General features: G+C 39.1%; 2 protein-coding genes across 4 annotated transcripts; both read left to right on the top strand.

The window, feature by feature from the left end:
• The first annotated feature begins 2,642 nt into the window (after window positions 1–2,642).
• Window positions 2,643–12,318, top strand: LOC146317290 (uncharacterized). Its single transcript, XM_084733175.1, has 3 exons — window positions 2,643–3,257; window positions 5,589–5,649; window positions 9,823–12,318. The coding sequence occupies exons 1-3, from the start codon at window positions 2,919–2,921 to the stop codon at window positions 10,752–10,754; spliced, it is 1,332 nt and encodes a 443-aa protein (XP_084589301.1). The 5' UTR covers window positions 2,643–2,918; the 3' UTR covers window positions 10,755–12,318.
• Window positions 12,319–15,022: 2,704 nt separating this feature from the next.
• Window positions 15,023–18,909, top strand: LOC146317289 (uncharacterized). Of its 3 annotated transcripts, XM_084733173.1 has the most exons (5): window positions 15,024–15,380; window positions 15,486–15,820; window positions 16,825–16,919; window positions 17,003–17,090; window positions 17,715–18,909. In XM_084733173.1, the coding sequence occupies exons 2-5, from the start codon at window positions 15,502–15,504 to the stop codon at window positions 18,623–18,625; spliced, it is 1,413 nt and encodes a 470-aa protein (XP_084589299.1). In that variant the 5' UTR covers window positions 15,024–15,380; window positions 15,486–15,501; the 3' UTR covers window positions 18,626–18,909. The 3 variants fall into 3 exon arrangements, with proteins under 3 accessions (XP_084589300.1, XP_084589299.1, XP_084589298.1); XM_084733174.1 differs by having other exon boundaries at window positions 15,023–15,820; window positions 17,718–18,909; XM_084733172.1 differs by having other exon boundaries at window positions 15,025–15,820.
• The last annotated feature ends 313 nt before the right edge of the window (window positions 18,910–19,222 follow it).

The following is a 19,222-nucleotide window of genomic DNA, read 5'->3' as shown; positions in this document are numbered from 1 at the left end:
ATTGTTCCAAGATTAATCAATTAGTTGTTTGGTCTATAAAACATCAGAAAATAGTGTTGAGTGTTTTCCAGTAAAGAAACCAAAAAATATTCACATTTGCGAAGCTGAAATCAGGGAGATTTGTTTTTCTTCTCAAAAAAAATTCTTAAAAACTAACTGATCAAAATATTTGGCAGTTAATTTACTAACTGATTAATTGATTAATTGTTGCAGGTTTAGTGACCAGTCCAAAGCGTGCCTGTGCAATAATCCTGCATCTCTGAACCTGAGAAATAAACCTTCAGTGTGCACAGAAAAAGTCTGACATATTTTGCCTAAACTCATGAAAAAAAGAGCAAAAACCAAAGTGTTTTTATTTCTATTTTTGTTGAGTGTAGATGGACTTGTGGTACTGTGAGACACTGAGGAGATCTAAACTGTGATAGACCAGAACCTTACTGCTGTTACTGAACTTCTTATTTAAAACAGATCTTTTAGACAAACGAGTGCTTTTACATAAAAAAAAAAATCAATAAGTACGACTGTTTTCATTCTGTCAGGCCTTACATATTTCTAACTGCCTTGGTAGAAACCTGAGACAAAGTGAAATCAGACTGCGACCTGATCCAGATCAATTCTTACCTCACTGAGAACGTTTTGGGCCGGTTTAGGGTCCACTTCAGTGCTTCGGGCTCCAGCGACAACTGCCTGCTGAAAACGGCTCCTGTAGGGAGCAGCACCTGTAAGAAGCATGTGAATGTTCATTGGTTGGTGTATATCTGGAATTAAAAAGTGTGCAATCTTTTTTCTTTCACTGTGTGATTTGTTTTTACAGACTAGAATAAACCATGATTGAGTGAAACTCTCTGCAAGAAACGAGTCAAATTAAAGTTTTCATTGAGTTAGTTTTAAAATAATTAGCTGATGAGTCAGTTAGTACAGGGGTCTCCAACCTGCGGCTCCGGAGCCTCATGCGGCCCTTTAAGAGAGAGTTAATAAATCTTTAGTTATCATTAAAAGTGCCATAATGCTAAAATTAATTTTAAAGATGTAATCAAAAATGTAATCACTGACAATATAATTAGAATTACACATTCTAAATGTAATCATGATTACATATAATCTGTTACTACCCAAACCTGAGTATATCTCCAAGCAGGCGCACAAACACACACAGGACATTTTCACACTTTTTTGAAGTCTTATCTACTCATTATTTCAGCTACAAACTACATTCACTGTTTCACATCTTTCATACATTTCTAAATCCCAGTTATACTTTTTGAAAAGATTCACGTCCAACAAGTTGAATGAGAGAAATCTTCAAACTTCCTCATCTTTAACCTCCACTACCTCATTCATACACAGAAACTTTATTCAAACTATAAACCGGCCAAGACACTTTCATATCTTTCATATATTTCAGGCAAATCACAAAATTCACAACATCCAGGATTAAGAAACTGCCTTAGTTTGTTTTCTGTTTTTAAATTTGAAGATTACAAGATTTACTTTTTAACAAGGACCTGCCAGCCAATCAGAAGTGAAGATTTTCTGTTGCCGGGGAAAAGAGATTTAATAAATGACCCATTTATCAACAAGCCAGTACATTGGTCAAACTTGTTTTTGCCGTTTGTTTTCAGTCTGAACAATAGCTGCACACATGAACACTGCTCACCATTCACACGCTACATAAACAGCTTTTCAGCGTGTTCACAAAAGAAACCATTCACACACACACACACACACACACACACACACACACACACACACACACACACACACACACACACACAGGCCAGCAGGGTGGAGTCAGGTGCAGGAAATCATCGTTCTCACAGTGAGACCTGAAGCTGTGATAGTTAAACTTTGTTGAATCACAAGTGTTTCTGACTCTGAAGGAGTCTGTAGTTTTGATCAGAATAAATAATAAAAATCAAATAATGATTTTTTTTTTTTTAAAAATGTTGCTGCAGGATAACATACTGACTCCCTGAATAACCTTCAACTACTCAAAGTCTTCACTCAGATCATGAATAATAAGATATTTGGGGTGAGGAATAATGATGTTCAGTGTGTGAATCTTTATCTGTTCAAACTGTGCAGCACTTTAACAGGTTTATTCTATTTTGTATTTATCTTTATTCTCTGCTACTTTATAAAGCAGATTTTTGTCATATTCTCAGAAGATCTATAATAGATTTATGAAAGAACCAAAATGCATGATTGTTTTTGTAACAAAGACAAACGTGTTTCAGTCATTCCATCATAGAAAATTAAGAGTTATAGGAATCATTGGAAACTCAAAACTGTCATGATATACATGCTCTTCACAAGTGCATGCAAACTTTTGACCACAACTACATTTATATTCATTATATCTCCTGATGTCTTTGTTTATGCCTCTTGTACTTCTAATTTTTATATAGGTATTTTTTTATTTTTTTAAAAATACTTTTTATATAGATGTTTCATTGTCCAGTGGTATTCAGAGTGGGAGGCATTTGAAAAAACAATCTTTTAACTGTTACAGTAAAACGCTTTGAGATTTGAATTAATGTACTTTTCATACACTTCAATAAAGTTGTGTGTACGGAAAATTATACCTATTCTTTTTTTTTAATTATATCTGATGTAGAAATTGGCTTCTTTATTATATCGTTATTGTTTTTGCTCCTCCATTTCTAAACGCGAGGTTGTCACAACAATAACAACATGCTCTTATTTTGAATTCCACAGTGTTTTTCCGGAAGTGCGGGTCGGCCGGAAGTAGAAATCATTCCTCCTCCTTCTCTTTGTAATCATCGACAGGCAGCTTTAATGTCCGAACACATTTGACTGAGAAACTCCGTCACAGACTCCAGTGAGTGTTTCAGAGGCTGTTGGAGCTCCGTGTTGTCCGGTAGGAGGTTCTTTCAGTCCGGATCCGGTTCGCTCTCATGGCCGTTTTAAGCAGCAAAGCTCTTCACGAGCAGCTGTCCATCATCATGGGCGCGCTGACCAAAGCGGCGGTGGCGGAGATCTGCGAGGTGGTGGACGAAGGCTACGCGGTGCTACAGATGGAGATCACCCGGAGCCACAAGGAGAACGAGGACCTGAAGAAGAAGCTGCACCTCATCGAGTCCATCGTGCTCCGGGGCAGCAGCGGCGGGAAGACGGCGGCCGCGGAGGGCTCGCAGCAGGCGGACGCATCGCAGCAGCAGCGGGACAGCGACGGAGGAGACGCCGCTGCTGCTCCCGGAGGAGACGGAGAGGCTGCCGTGCTGCTGCGGGAGGAGGTAAACACTCAGCCGGCCTGCTCTCACCTTTACTTCCGCTAACACTGATTCACCGCTAATTCTTATTATCACTTCATTTTAGATCTGAAACTAATCGATCATCAAGTTATTTGTTGGGTTATTTTACAGTAGGGATCGAAAGATACTGGATGTTGAGAACTGATGCCGATAATGAGTTTTTAAAAAAAGATATAATGGCTAATATTTTTACATGGAATGTAATATTCAGAAAACACTTTTTTTTCAATAACACTTGTGATAAGCGTATATGACAGAGGCACGGAATATTACATATTACAGTAAACTGTATTGTCCTAAATGATATCAGTGTGCTGTACAGTTTGATAGATATTTTCATAGCTGCAGTGATTAATCAATTATTACATTTATTGGCATCTACTGTGTTAATATATTAATCAGTGTGAGTAATTTTTTTGAGGAAAAAAGCGAAAATTCTCTGAATTCAGCTTCTGAAAGATGAATATTTTCTGTTTTCTTCACTTCTCTCTGATAGTAAACTGAATATTTTTGGATTTTGGACAAAACAAGACATTTGAGTACGTCATCTTGGGCTTCAGGACACACTGATCAACACTTTTAACCATTTTCTGACATTTCACAACTAAGCCATGAATCAAGAAAATAACTCACTTTAATTGATTCACCGACACTGGAAAAAATATTAGTTGCAGCCCTAATATTTTTATTAGTTATGAATAATTAATCTTATGTTCTGTTTTCATATTGGACAACATATGTGCTGATTCCAATGAAGACTGATAGAGCTGTGGTAGGCCGATATCGGGCCGATAATATCTGCTGAGCTCTATTTTCAGGGACAGTGATGCTGCAGCAGCTTGTTTTCGCCACGCCACAAAAACTGATAGGTGCTGCATTATAATGTGAAAATGTGTTGTCATATGTCTGTTACAGTATTAAAATATCTTGTTATAATATGAACTATCTTGTTATAACATGAAAAGATTTTGTTGTCTCTGTTATAAGATGAAAATATCTTGTTAAAACAAACTTTTCATGTCAGAATGCGACACTCATCTGGTTTTCTGGTGTGGCAGAAATTCGCTGCTGTTCAGTCCATAAGCAGAAACGTTGTGGTTTTTTAATAAGAATTCAAAGCAGTAGTGGGAATTAATTCTTAAATATTCTTGAGGTAATTAGTCGTTGAGGCAAACAAGTTGTGAAACAGTAATGAACTTCTGATTGGTCAGTCAGTCAACCAGTCATTTCAGTTCGTAACTGAGTATCTTTGGGGTTCTGACTGTTAATAATAAATTGATAAATTTGCCTTAATTGTTAAGTGGAAGACTGAGACATTATGAGTTTGAGAGAAACTGTTATTATATTCAGTATTCTGCTTGGGATAATCAGGCCGTCAGTTAAAGTTACAAAGAAAATGGTTATTGTGAAATTGAAAGTGAAATTTAACCTCTAATAGCCTTAATATTAAGAGATCAAAGTATCCTGTGGGAGCAAGATCGGATTTATTCTGTTAGAATTTATTTTCACAACATAAAAAGTGTTTTTGGACTTAATGGTCTCTGTATTTTTAACTTCTACTTTAGTAACATTTAAAGTGGATATAAGTCTTTGTATCTTTTCATTTAGTGCTATTAAGCCTTAAGGGTTTACATCAAATACAGCTGAGACCAGATGTGGATTTAGTTTCATATAATCTCCAGATCAGAAGTTAATTATCTCCTCATCTGCACGCTGACAGGCCAGTGTCGATCCTTTATCTCAAGAATCTCTCGTTACCTCGGGCTGGAAGTCGTGTTTTCATGATAACATGTTCATTTTCTTGTTATCTTGAAAAACCAAATGGTCTTTTTTATTTTTAAAGATAATGTGATAATTAAACTGAGATTTTGAGGTAATGGGATTAAAACAATCACTGGCTGCTCTCACGTTTCCAAACAAAAGCACAGGTGTGAAGGTGTGAAGGTGAACTCAGTCACACACAAGTCTGACTAACATGTTCACACTTTTAGTAAATCACTTGGCTGTAACTTCATCTTGTCCTGAGCAACTGTTGGAAGTTGAATTCCTTACTTTTAATTATTTTCTCATTAAATTTTCAGTTCATCTTAAAGATAAGTCAGCCAATCAGGACATCAGGGGATTTTATCTTGATTAGTTTGCACATTATCGACTTTATCTCAGTTTCAGAGATGTAAAATCAATATCTCATTACTTGCCTGCTTGTTTACATGTGAATCATTTAATTAGACATTTATTGGATGGAACATTAGTGTTCTTACTCTTGTTGCTGTTGTACCACTGTTATTCATCTTTAAATTAAATCTTTTCCAGCTTCCAGACGTGGTGTTGATCAAAGATGAAGACTCGGACAGTAACGACAGCTTTGATGAAGGTGAGTGTGAACATCAAGGCCAAAACCGACGGATCGATAACAATAAGTGATAAAATTTGAGAATATTAGAAACAGATATTTAGCCTGATCAGCCACCGTCAGTAACGAATGCATGCATTATTAGGCTGTAAACCAATAATCAAACTGACAATAACTAACAGCAGTCAACGTTTAGCAGTTACTTTGTGTTTCTGTAATTCTAACAAGTTCTCAAGTTTTCACAGAGAAAATGTGAGCTGAATACCAGAACAAAATGAGATCAAACCACCAAAAAATAATAATTAAGGTCAACCTGTCCATCAAAATTAAAGGTCAGCAGGACCAAACTGAAATTAAAGGTCGTGAGACCAAACAGAAATTAAGGTCAGCAAAGACCAACCCGAATAAAATGGCAAAAAGAAATTTATGGTCCGAAGACCAAACAGAAATGAAGGTCAGCCGTGACAAACAAGGTCTGACGAGCACAATGAAAATACCTGATGCACGAGGCCACGTTGACGGCGGGGAGAGGAAGGAGACGGTCTTCCTGATTAAACCCATGATGAGATTTATAAGAGATCATCCGGTCTTTTACCAAAGTAAATAATATGACAGTGTAAAAGTCCTGCATTCAAAATACTGAAGCCAAGAACAGCCGTACTGGCAGTTATGTTTTTTTAATACTGTTATCTCGAAATCACAAGTTAATTATTTTGTTATCTCAGGAAAAACAAGTTTTATTATGGAGATAATGACGGTTGTCACCTCTTATTGTGGTTCAGAAAATGTCAGATCAATGAGTACCCATTACTGATCAGTGCATCAGACTGTAAGCCAATCAAATGTGGGCAGTTTCTTTTCTGTTTCCCCCTTTGGTTATAGTCCTCTGGACTATGTCATCACCAGGAAAAACGTTCTTACAGCATGTGGCAAAAGTTCATATGTTTTGGTTTGAAACGGTGTTTGACATCCCGTGTGTGTTTTGTCACGGTCCACTCCTCTGAATTTTAAAGTCGTTTTCTCCTGATCAATGATCTAATTATCTCATGAAATCAGACTTTTCTTTTTGAGATACAATCAGGAGAAAATCAGCTTTGTTATCTCAAGATAACAAAATAATTAACTCGTGATCTCAGAGTAACACCGTTCAAAGAAATAATTGCAAGCACAGATGTTCATGGAAGATAATGTTGAAAAGATTTCTTTTGCAGAGTTTGATTAAACATTTTTTTTAAAGGCATTTAAACGAAGCTTTGTGATATTCTCAGTGTTAGAAGTACTCTGATCTTTTACTTCAGTAAAACACAGCACAGTGTGAAAATACTGTCTTACAAGTAATAGACCTTCAAAATCTTACTTTATTAGCAAAGTATTAGCATCAAAATATACTTAAAGTACAAAAAGTCAGAGTACCCATAATGCAGAATGGCCCATTTCAGAATCGTATATATTTTAGGATTATAATTGTTGATGCATTCATGTGTTTCATCGCTTTAATGTTGCAGCTGGTAAATATGAAGCTGATTTTAATTACTTTATATACTGACGAACAGCTCATGAACGTCACCAAGTGATCATTAAATTCTTATCTTAATCCAGTTATTCCCAAACTTTTTCAAGCATGCTTTCAGAAGCCAAAAAAAAGTTTACGACAAAGTTTAGTTACTTTCCACGACTTAAGTATTTACTGGGAAAAAAACCATGAAGATATAGACTCCAGCCACACCTGCGTTCTGAGAAGTAGAGTTGCAACTAATGATTATTTTCATAGCCGAATAATCTGTTGAGAATTTTCTTGATTAATAGTTGTATTAAATGTTGTTCAGTGTTTCCCAAAGTCAAAGATGACGTCCTCAAATGTCTTGTTTTACTCACAACCCACAGATATTCAGTTTACTGTCAGAGAGGAGGAAAGAAACAAAAAAAATACTCACATTTGAGAAGCTGAAATCAGAGAATTGTGGCTTTTTTTCTGGAAAAATTACTCAAACCAATTAATCAATTATCAATAGCTGTCGATTAATTAAATAAATAATTAAATTGCAGCTGTACCAAGAAGAAAGTCAGCAATCTGCAAAGAGTAACTGTTTTGTTAGAGAGTTTCCTCTTTACAATGATGAAGATGTGACAAAACATTACAGACGGTAAAAAGCTGTTCATACATGATTTGGATTTTGACCCAAATTCAGAAGCAGAGAACAGCCATGTTTGTTTTAATTAAATGCGGTAACCCCGAGATCACAAGCTAATTATTTCGTTATCTTGTTAACAAAACTCATTTTGTCACGATGATGGGTAAATTCATCTCATTATCTTGAAAACAGAAGGCAGATTTCTGAAAGGTAAAGAGATCATTTTTTTTCCGAGAAGAAGAAGAGTGAAGTGCACCGGCCTGTGGAGCTGCAGCAGGACTCTGCTTCTCCTTAAATGAGGAGGACTGATCTGAATGTCGTCTCAAACATAAAGACACAAAACAGTTTCTACCAGTGTCGGACCTCGACTGAAGTACAATCTGATGCATGCATCAGTAATGTGTACGCCTGACATTTTAAGCTTAAATCAGTTGCTACAGTTGTCGAGACGCCATGTGCACTGCTGAGTCACTACAGACTTTAGGGTTGTTACCAGTAGGGCTGCACAAAATCGCAATATGGCTTTCTGCAGTTTCATGAGTCTGAACGGTGGTGTCTTTTTTGTCGTCTCTCAAAAACGTGAAAATCTCTCTTCATCTCCTCTAACATCAGCTGTGAGCATTAGCATGTCTGGCTAACTAATGCTAGCTTACTGGCTGCAGTAACTTTACCTCCAGACAAACTTGGTAGATCTCACTGCATCTGCGGGTTTGAGGAGGAGGATGAGGGCTGATGAAGAATCAAAGTGGGGTTGACGACTATGCATCTCTGGCTGGCTGTTTTAAGTCTAAGCTGGGTTATCTTAGCTCTGAACCTGGCTGTCTAATGTGATCGTGGTCCAGCTGGGTGACCCGTCTCAAGGTCCACTGCACTAATCGAGTCCCTGCTCTTCCTTTTCCCACGTTAATCAGTGTATTTCTGTCATCTATCATGTAGATATACCTGCTGTATTTCACCATCTGACCAATGTGTACTGAGATGTAAGCTAGCTTTAGCCTCAGTCTGTTAGCATTAATGTTATATCATATACGCAGCTGTTAGCTAACTTTACATTTACAGTTTCACAGGGTTCTTGTTTTAAAACGTGTCAGATGGAAACATTAAAACATCAGCTGGAGACTCTCAACTGACTCAAGTAGATTTCATAACTAGCTGGCTGATGTACACTACTGCTAACTCGACATGTGAGTCATTATTTTAGTCGACAGTAACTAAGGAGGGCGGTGCTTAGAGAAGGGTCAATTGCAATATCAGTCGAACTAATTGCAATTAGATAATTTTTCAAAAGTGTCAAGCCCTAGTTGTCAGTCTGCTGTATCGTGCCTCTGTGCAGTTTCAGGAGTTTCTGACAACAAGACCGGCTGCGAGAGACCTGATATGAATCTGTTGTTTTCAGAATGAACATCTGGTTGGAGTCACAAAGAGGCGGGTTCAGCCTGAGTCATCACACAACACAAGACAGAGTGACTGCTACACTGGCACGACACTCCTGCTCTCTGATAAACATCGCATATAAGAGTAACAACATTTTGTTTTCTCATGATCACAGGGTGATTACCTTGTTATTATGAGACTGAAAAAACATTAATTTTTTGCAAGATAAAAATGAATAATTGCAAACACAGCCTTTCTCAGTTTCCTTCCTTGATGTTTACATCGATCAGAACCTGTAAAAGCTGTACATAAACAGGAACGAACCTGTATTCAACACCATCTTCACCTTTGCTGAATAATTACACACTACAGGTGTAAGAAAATATAGAATATTGGGCTGTTAAGTTTTGTGATGTTGGACTGATTCTCAAAATTCATGGCAGTGGTTTATTTTGTGTTGTGTTTAAACCTCCGATCACCAGATAGCGGTGCTGTTATCTTGCTTCACTGTTTTAGTGCAAAACCCCCTCAGATTTTATGCAGATGATGTTGTGTTATTTATATTATGACGGGTTTCATAATCAGGAAGGAAATAATGATATCGGAGCATCTCTAAAACGCAGCCTGCAGGGTGTTACTGTAAAGCAGTGTTTCTTTTTTCAGCCTGGTGATGTATTTTGTCTTCCAGATAACAAGACAGCAACTGATGGAGGGACGGCTGCTGCCAGAGACGCCGTCACATCGACTCCAATCAGCCGGAGCATGAAGAGACACTGGCCAGGCGGCGAGACGGGTGACAGGAAGTTGTCCTCCGAGCAGCTTGCGCTGAAAACATCCAAAGTGGCAGCAGGGACACAGAAGAGTGTCTCCGTCTATGCCCTGGACTCTCCTCGCAGCGAGCCGGGCCACTCGGGACAGCTCGGCGGCGATGATATGGAGGCCGGTGAGTCCGTTTGTTCCTACTCGTCGCAGATGGACCCTGGCGTCCAGCTGGTCCACCAGGAGTGCTCGCTGGTCCCTCCGAGTGCCAACAGACAAACGGCATATTTTGGTAACAGCGGTCTGATGGAGTCTCAGTCTCCTACAAACCGAGCAGAACTGGACCTCAGCCTGACGTGGACCAAACACTCCAAGAGTCACATGACTTTCGCGCCGTTTCACCAAAGCGAAAACATGGACGGCGATGCGTTTGGGATCAAACTGATCAGCGTCTCCGGCTCAACGTCCACGGACTGTCAGCTGTCTGAAAGCAGCAACTCGGCGCTCGAGTACGACGACGCCGACATGATGAACTTCGCCCTCTACAGGGACCAATCGGGCCATTCGCAGCAGAGCAGTGGCGCCCGAGGGAAGCGCTTCATGTGCTCCATCTGCAACAGGACGTACGCCACGTCTCAGAACCTGGATGTTCACATGCGGATCCACACGGGCGAGAGGCCGTTTAGCTGCAACCAGTGCGGCAAGAAGTTCACGCAGTCGGCTCACCTGAAGTCGCACCTGAGCGTTCACTCCGGAGAGCGACCGTACGCCTGCACGCTCTGCTCCAGGAGCTTCATCGTCAAATACAGCCTCAAGTTACACATGAAGAAATGTCATCCCAACGTCCCGACGAATGACTGAGCGTGTGCACCTTTCAAGTTCTGTTCTGTAAATATCCAGTTTGAAAGAGAATTAAAATTCTGGAATAATTATTTCTTTAAAGGTGCAGAAAGCAAATTGAGTTCCAAGATTTTAAAATAACTGAATGCATGTTATTTTAAAAACAAGTTTTATTTTGAGTTACAGCTGCAGCAGTGGGCCTCGTGCATGAAACGTTCGTACGCACAGATTTGATCTTAAAAATTTAAGGATATTTGTGGCATTGATCAGTTCTTGTGTACTTTTACTTTGTTCTCAGGTAAGATCAAAATTTAAACGGCTAGTTCACCCCAAAATCAAAATTTTATATTTTTCCTCTTACCTGTAGTGCTGTTTATTCCTCTAAACTGGTTTGGTGTGAGGCGCAGATGTTGGCTGCAGAGATGTCTGCTGCGCCGTCTCTTGAATATAATGCAACTAGATGGCACTCAGCTTGTGATGCGCAAAGCACCAAAAATACATTTGAAAAACTCAACAACAGTATCTCTTTCTGGATAATCATGACCCAGATACTCAAGATAATCCACAGGCCTTGTTGTGAGCAGTTTCATTTAGGGTTTACTTTATTTATTAATAGAAATAATGTACTTCTGGTAGGTTCTACTGCAGAGTGAAAGTAGTTCTGGCAGATTCTACCATAGAAAGAAAGTAGTTCCCATATGAAACTACTCACAAAAAGGCGTGCTGATTATCTTGAGTAATCAGGCCATGATAATCTAAAAAGAGACATTGCTGTTGAGCTTTTCAAATGTATTTTTTGTGCCTTGAGAACCACCAGCTGAGGGCCATCTAATTCCAGTTTACTATCTCCAAAAATCAGCATCTCACACTAAAATAATCAGTAGATAAATAGCATTAGAGGCCAGAGGAAAAGTATGCATTTTTGATTTTGGAGTGAACTGTCCCTTTAAGAGGCCACATGCAAACCAACATGTGCAGAAGCCAGCTTGTGATTTGTGCTGTGAAATATTAATACTGATGAAGAAAAAGTTATTTATAAAAACACAGGAGAAAAATTTTATACACCTATTTATCTTTTAATAATAAAGTTCACACTTTAAGATGATGAGGCTCCAGAGACAGATTCTTCAAAACCTGTGAGTCGTCCTTCAGCCTCAACTTAGATCAAACCAAACAAAAACCATCTAGTCCACCTCGTCTGCAAAAGAGATGAAACATTCACAGGTTTTACTGTGCTTTAAAAAACATTCAGTAAATACTGTCCAGCATCAGACAAAGTTAGCAGGAGTCTCCCAGACGCAGACGCAGCAACGTGGGTTTTGTTTCCCGTTAATGACAACATTATCATTTCAAAAGACATGATTTGAATGTGTGTATCAGTACTTTTGAATATTTTAAGCACATTTTAACAATACAGATAATACTTCTAACTTTGATCATTTTGGGATTTTGGTGACTTCAAACGTGATGTGAAAATTTCATACTGTTTCATCTCTACCACAATCCAGTGTACATGGTTATTATAGCCAGTAACTTGATGTTTTAAATGCTTTTTTTATTAATTAATAAAGTAAAAAAAACACATCTGATTATGCTGTAGACTTCAGAACATGCCTGGTATTTAAGGGAGAGCAGGGTACAGTTATTTAAGTAACTAGGGTTGCATTGTATGGTTAAAAAAACATTTTGTGATTATTTTGACTGAGATTGCAATTGTGATATGTTACATGATTATTTTTGCATTACAGTTTTCATTTTTACTGACACGACATGCTGCACGTGACTGCAGCAGAGAAGCCTCGCCAATGATGGCAGCAGTGTGCTCATCCATGTCTGCTTTTAGGTGGCATTTCTTTTCCTTCTCATTTCATTTTGTGTTTAATCTTTGTTTAACATTACCTGCCAACTGTCAGTGACTTGTTGGTTTGTGACTTGCACCTAAATCTGCAGCCCTTACATGGATTAATTGGAGTATTATAACAAGCTAATTGTAAATTTCCAATTTAAGATCAAACCTAATTCATCATCAGACTTGGTTGTCAGTGCACGTTTTATCAATCCCACTTAGGATTTTCTTATTTTCCTCTTTTTGTAGTGCAATAACAGATAAATGAAAACGAAGCATTCATGCACGAGGCCCAGTGAGTCTTTCATTTAGCTAACTGATTAACAGAAACTATGATAATTAATCATTTAAATTCTTTTTCAAGCAAAAATGAAACTAGCTAGCTTCTCAAATTTGATGATTTTCTGTTTTTCCTTTTCCTGACATTATAAACTCATTACCTTTTTCATCTCAAGGAACTTTTAATGGGCATTTTTCATCCTCTCTGCTTTGCACTGTAGAACAAATAATAAATGGAGAAGATAACTGGCAGATTGGAGCATCTCAAACAGGAGATGTGTGATCCTGGAAGGAAACCGAAAATTTGTTAAATCACTAATCAGTTCTGCGCCTGCTGTTAAAAAGCATTAATGTAACATTGTACAGTTCAAAAAACCTTTTTATAAAAAACAAAAGTTATGTAAAAAGACACTGTATGAGTCACATACAGTTTGTTTATCTGTCATTCTTTGTTAATAAAACAAATTCTGAATTGATTTTGTATCAGTTATTACCTTTGCACCAACAGATTTGTATTAAAACTAAGGACATCATAAATTACAACTCACAATTTATGCTATACTGCTCACTAATACTTCCTTACATTACATACTGTATGGAAGTATGTACAAATACTTACAAAACCATCTTTATACTGTGAAACAGGGCATTAATAACTGGTCAGTAAGGCCAACTTTAATGACAACCAAGCCATTATCTATGAATCAATAATCCTTAAGAATTTATGAACCCAGGGGACTTAAAACTGGTCAAATAACAGAACAAAAAGACAAAACCTCCTCACTGTTTCCAAGCGTTATTTTCAATGAGGGAGAAAAAGAGGTCGAGGTATAGAAGCAGAGAACGGCTTACAGTTATTTTTTAATGCTGTTATTTTCAGAAAACAAACTTTATCTTGAGGTAATGAAGACACAAAAGGGTGTTTCGTCTTATAAAATTTATCAGAGATCAGATTTGAGACGTGGAGATGCTGTGGGGGTCCACGACGCACAGCGGGACAAGCTTGAGTCTCAGTGCAAACTAGATGGCCTTAATAATGTCTTTACTTCTGCCAGTATAACAGGCTTTATTTGAGCAGCTGCTGGCTGAAGCAGAGTCGGTCAACCTTTCATCTTTGGCTTCTACAAAACAAGACTCTCTGCTCTATAATGACGTAACTGCAGCAAACAAGTTATGAGACAGAAAGAAAATAGATCTTTCATGAAACTGGCACACAGTAACAAGGTCCTGATTTCTGAAAACAGACATTAATGTCGAGTTCAAATGTATTTTTTGAGCGCCATCTAGTCTCATCATATTAGAGAGAAGGCAGACATCTCTATGGCAGATATCTCTAAAATGCAGCAACACTGACCAAAACTATCTACATGGATTAATTAACACTAATTAATTAATTAATACTACAGGCAAGAGAAAAAATATGATTTTTCAATTTTGGGGTGAACTGTTCCTTTAATGATTACCATTAGAAAAATCAAACAACCACAAAGAGAAGCAAAAAGAAAAAAATGCTTTTAATTCAATTAGTCGATTAACTGATTAGTGGATTAGACAGGAAAAGTAAAAATATACCAGATCCGCTGATATTCTCAAGTAATGAGAATATCTGTAAATATTGTTAATAGCACATTGTCTTGTACTGTTGAGAACGAGGTGGACAACTGGCATGTAGAGGGCATTGCTATCAAATTCCATAAAGACCTTAAACTTTTACACAATTTATATCCAACAAATCTACAACTGTCCAAATTTTTAGAAATTGAAAACACATTTCACAATGATGAACCAGAATCTACAACAAACTGATTTTACCATTCAGTTAGCCAACTTTTTGGATGAATGAGTGAAAGATTATATATATATGTTATGTAAAGCTGCTTATTTATTTAAATGCGCTGTACTTTTTTCAGTGGATATCTTTTTTAGGTTGATATAATTATTTATCAGATAAATATTTTATCTATGTATGTATTTATTTAAATGCACTTTTTTTCTCTGTATAACATCCCATAATGTGTTTTTTTTTGTTTTTTTTGAATAATATTCTTTCTGTGTTTTATGTTTTAGGACTTAGTGTGTAGTGTAGTGTGTTTCAGATCACATTTGATTCAAGAGCTTCAGTTTAAAAAAAAAAATCTAAAATAAAAATACTTTTTCTTTAACAGTAAATACTGTAAACTGATACTTCGCACATGCGCATTCTGGGTTGTCTGTAGTCGCTTTAAGGTCATATCAAGAAGGGAACCCCAGACACGCAAAAGATCTCGCGAGAATGATCATTGCAACCGAAACCGTGATCTTTCTCTGACCATAACCAAGTGTTTTTGCCTCCAAACCTACTCAGATTTTAACCACAGCGTTGGTACACTATAAAAATAAACAATTTGTACAACGTGCACGCTGTTAAAATGACGCGTATAAATCTCGCGAGATCTTACACAGGACTGAGGTTTCCTTCGAGACACGACCTCGTTTTTAACCCCGCATCACTTCCTGGTTTTTCTCGGGACTGTTTACATCAGGTGGGACTTCACATTCAAGCAAACGTTTCTGTTTCTATCACCTGTAACGAGCCGGTGTTCTGTAGAGGTAGAGTAATCTGGACTGTTCTGTTTCAACACACGCAGGCGGTGGATTACAAACATGTCGCCGGCCGCTGCCTTCCACACGCAGCTCGCCTCCATCATGGAGGTGCTAGCTAACACGGCGGTGGCGGAGATTTGCGAGCTGGTGGACAGCGGCTACTCGGTGCTGCAGCTGGAGATCTCGCGGAGCCGCAAAGAGAACGAAGTGCTGCGGAGAAAACTGCGGCTCATGGAGCTCCGAGCCGCCCGAGCGACCGCGCTGAGAGCCGCGGCCACCGCGAGCGGCACCGCGCTGCTGGTCGCAAGCGGCCGCGCACGAGCCCAGCTGCCTGCTCATCACCCTGGCAACGAGCCGAGGAGGAACGGAACACCTCGAGGTAATCGATTAAATTTGATTTAAGACAGTTTGTAACGTGAGAGCGTGGACATGTGTTTTCTAACTAGCAGGTGTGGAACGTAACTAAGTAGACTACATTTACTCAAGTACTTTACCGCACACTCGAGTATTACTACTATTACTACTTTATGTTTCTACTCCGCTACATCTCAGAGGCAAATATAGAACTTTTTACTCTATTACGTTTGCCTCACAGCTTTAGTTACAAGTAGGGCCCGACCGATGCTGGGTTTCTGGGAGTTATGCTGATACAGATGTGAAGAAAAAAAAACTGGTAACGATATATTTGTTACATTATTTATACTCAATACGATATACAGAATATGCCTACATACACTAGAGCTGCAACGATTGATTAATCAATGAAAATTTCCCTGTTGTAAGACTAATCAAGGAGTATCATATATTATTTAACGAACTGGCAACTAGTTTAACGATTGATTAATCATTTTGAGTTATTTTTTCTTTTAAAAAAAATCTCAGATTCCACTTTCTTAAATGTGAATATTTTTTGGTTTCTTTCTCCGACAATAAAAATCTTTAAGTTGTGGACAAAACAAAACATTTTAGGACACCATCTTGGACTTCATAGACCAAACAACTAATAATTGATTAACAGAGAAAATAATCAGCTACGATGTAATAATATCACTAACTGAAACACTGAAACTTTCACGTGGATTTTTGATGATATAATGATTCGGGGTGCACAATATGTTTTTTTTTTTTTTTTCAGCAGATTTCCCATATTTACATTCTGCACCTTGTCCAATCAGCACAAAAAGTGATGAAGCCATAAAACAATTTAAGCTCTAAGTTTTTAAGGTTTGAAGTTGCGAGAGAGTGTAGTGTGATGTTCAGAAGCATGAGAAAATAATATCCATCAAGAGCTTTAAAAATAAATAGGCAAACAGCTTTTTTGTATTTTACCTCATTGCAGATGATCCATAACTTTAAAGCATCTCGATGACTTTTGTCCTCCAGGTGAGGCGGCGCTGTCCCGAGTGTCAAACCAGGAGACTGTGAGGCGTGGAGACACTGATCCGCCCTCAGACTCTGGACAAGAGACCTCTCAGACGGTGAGTAGAGGAGGAATATCGTCCGTCACTCTGTTCTCACTCCGTCACTCTGTTCTCACTCCCTCTGACTGCTCTGATTACAGCCTGCTGCAGGTGAGTCGGCCCAACTGACGACTGCAGTGATCAAGGTGGAGGACGATGACGGGTCCTGGTCCCAGTCTGAGCAGGACAGTGAGTACAGTGTCATTAAATACACAAAGCACAAACAAGCAAATATGGCAAAACTTCCCTGGTTTCAGCTTCTTTAATGTGACTTGCTTGTTGTTAAGTCTTCTGTAACACTGACCTGAATATCAGCAGACTGTTGATCAGACAAAACCAGCTAGAGAAACTCATTTTCACTGTTCGGCACTGGATCATTTCTGATCGGGTCCCAAAGTTTGAGCCTGTGAAATATAAACACTTTACATGTTGAATATCTACTCTGCTACCTGCACAGGAAACCTGGCAGCAAAATGTCAGTGCATCTTCTATGTAGATAAAAGTCCTTGTAGATTAATTGTATCCTGCGGTGGAAGTCAGGTTTATTTGAATGTGGCTCAAAGTTTTGAGTTTATTGGAGGCAAAACTCACATTGCTATAAAGATTAGTGCATTTGACATAAGTTTAATTTAAAAATTTTGAAGTGTTCGGTGAAGGTGGAGGCAGTTTTCTGGTCATCTTAAAAGTCCAGATTCAATCAAAGTATTATAAAGTTTCAACTTCAGGCCAAATTTCTGATATGATCTGTAAGTTTGTACGTTTAAAAAACAGTGTGACAAAGTATGTGATCTCCTGCTTCTCTTTTCTCTCCAGAAGAGTTTTGTTGTGTTGTTGATGAGCAGCCAGAGACAGAAGCTCCGCCCCCACTGACCAAACAGGAAGTAGCAGATGAAGGTGGCGGTTCAGCTCCGTCATGGATGAGCGGGGAGGTCAGCTCCACCTCCATGTCCGTCCAAAAACCTCTGACCACGAGCCCGAGGTTAGAAACCAGCAGTTATGACTGTCTGATGTTTGAGCCACAGCTCCAGCATGGCTCCCTCGGTACCCAGAATCCTCTGGGTGAGGACCCCGGCTGCTCATACGCATTGAACACCAGTGTGAGTGTTTCAGATGCGTCTGATTCAGGCGGCAGCAGCTTCCCTTTTACTGTCACTGAGGTGACTCAGTCTGTAGCAGAGCGACAGCAGCCTGCAGGGTTCCAGAGCGGCCAGCAGAGGGCGCCGTTACCTGCAGATGAGCCACAGCAGCCTGTCAGGAAAGACCTGACAGCGAGGCAAAATGTGTTCATGAGAAGGGACAGGTGGAGACATCAGGATGGTGTCAACAGGGCGTCCAGTCAGAGCCGGGAGGACAGCGGGGGGAAGACGTTTGTGTGCAACTGCTGCGGTAAAACTCTGGCCTGCCTGAAGAACCTCAAGACCCACATGAGGGTCCACACAGGGGAGAAGCCGTTCGTCTGCGCGCTCTGCGGCAAACGCTTCTCCGACTCCAGCAACCTCAAACGCCACCAGAGCGTCCACACGGGAGAGAAACGCTACGGCTGTGTCCACTGCGGGAAACGCTTCGCCCAATCAGGCTCCCTGAAGGTCCACATGACCGTCCACACGGACTGCAAACAGTTCAGGTGCTCGTACTGCGGCAAGACCTTCATCTCCGGCAGCCACCTGCGCCGCCACATCACCGTGCACGCCGGAGAGAAACGATACGCTCCAACGCTTCAGTGACAGAGGTGGGATTGAAATATGGAGGATGGCGTGATCAGAGGTCAAATCCTACAGGAGCCACATGTGGTGACAGTGAATGCAGTCTGGCTGTGAACAGCTCATTATTCAAACAGAAACTTTACAGCTCTGCCCCTAAAACATTTCTGAAAGTTTTTGTTTCCCAGCAAAAAAAAGTAAAAAAAAATCACCTCATGTCTCGCCATCTCGGTGATTTAAGTTCTAACAAATCAGCTGAAAGATATTCTTCCTTCGTGAGGCTTTTGTTAGTCACCAAAAAGATCGAGTCAACTGTCCCAGGGCCTCTAGACCAGATGATGTGCAAATTTTGAAGAAATCTGAACAAATAAAATAATATCAACTAAAATGTCAGAGGGGCTCTGTGTCAACATCTAGCTTTAAACAGATAGTTCAGATTGTTTGTATGAGTTACTTATCCACAGGCAGTGTGTCACCAACAGTAGATGACAGTCGACACAAGTAAACCAAAAAAGAGGGCGGGGTCATTACATCACTATTGAACCTGTTCAATACTAGAATAAATATATAATAATAATAATAATAATAATAATAATGTGAGTCAGTTCTGTTGAAGCTTAT

The sequence above is a fragment of the Lutjanus erythropterus genome, chromosome 12 (assembly GCF_056507025.1).
Source record: "Lutjanus erythropterus isolate fLutEry1 chromosome 12, fLutEry1.hap2, whole genome shotgun sequence".
NCBI lineage: Eukaryota > Metazoa > Chordata > Actinopteri > Lutjaniformes > Lutjanidae > Lutjanus > Lutjanus erythropterus.
Note: the sequence above shows the minus strand (reverse complement) of the source record. Positions and strands in the feature narration are given on the sequence as shown.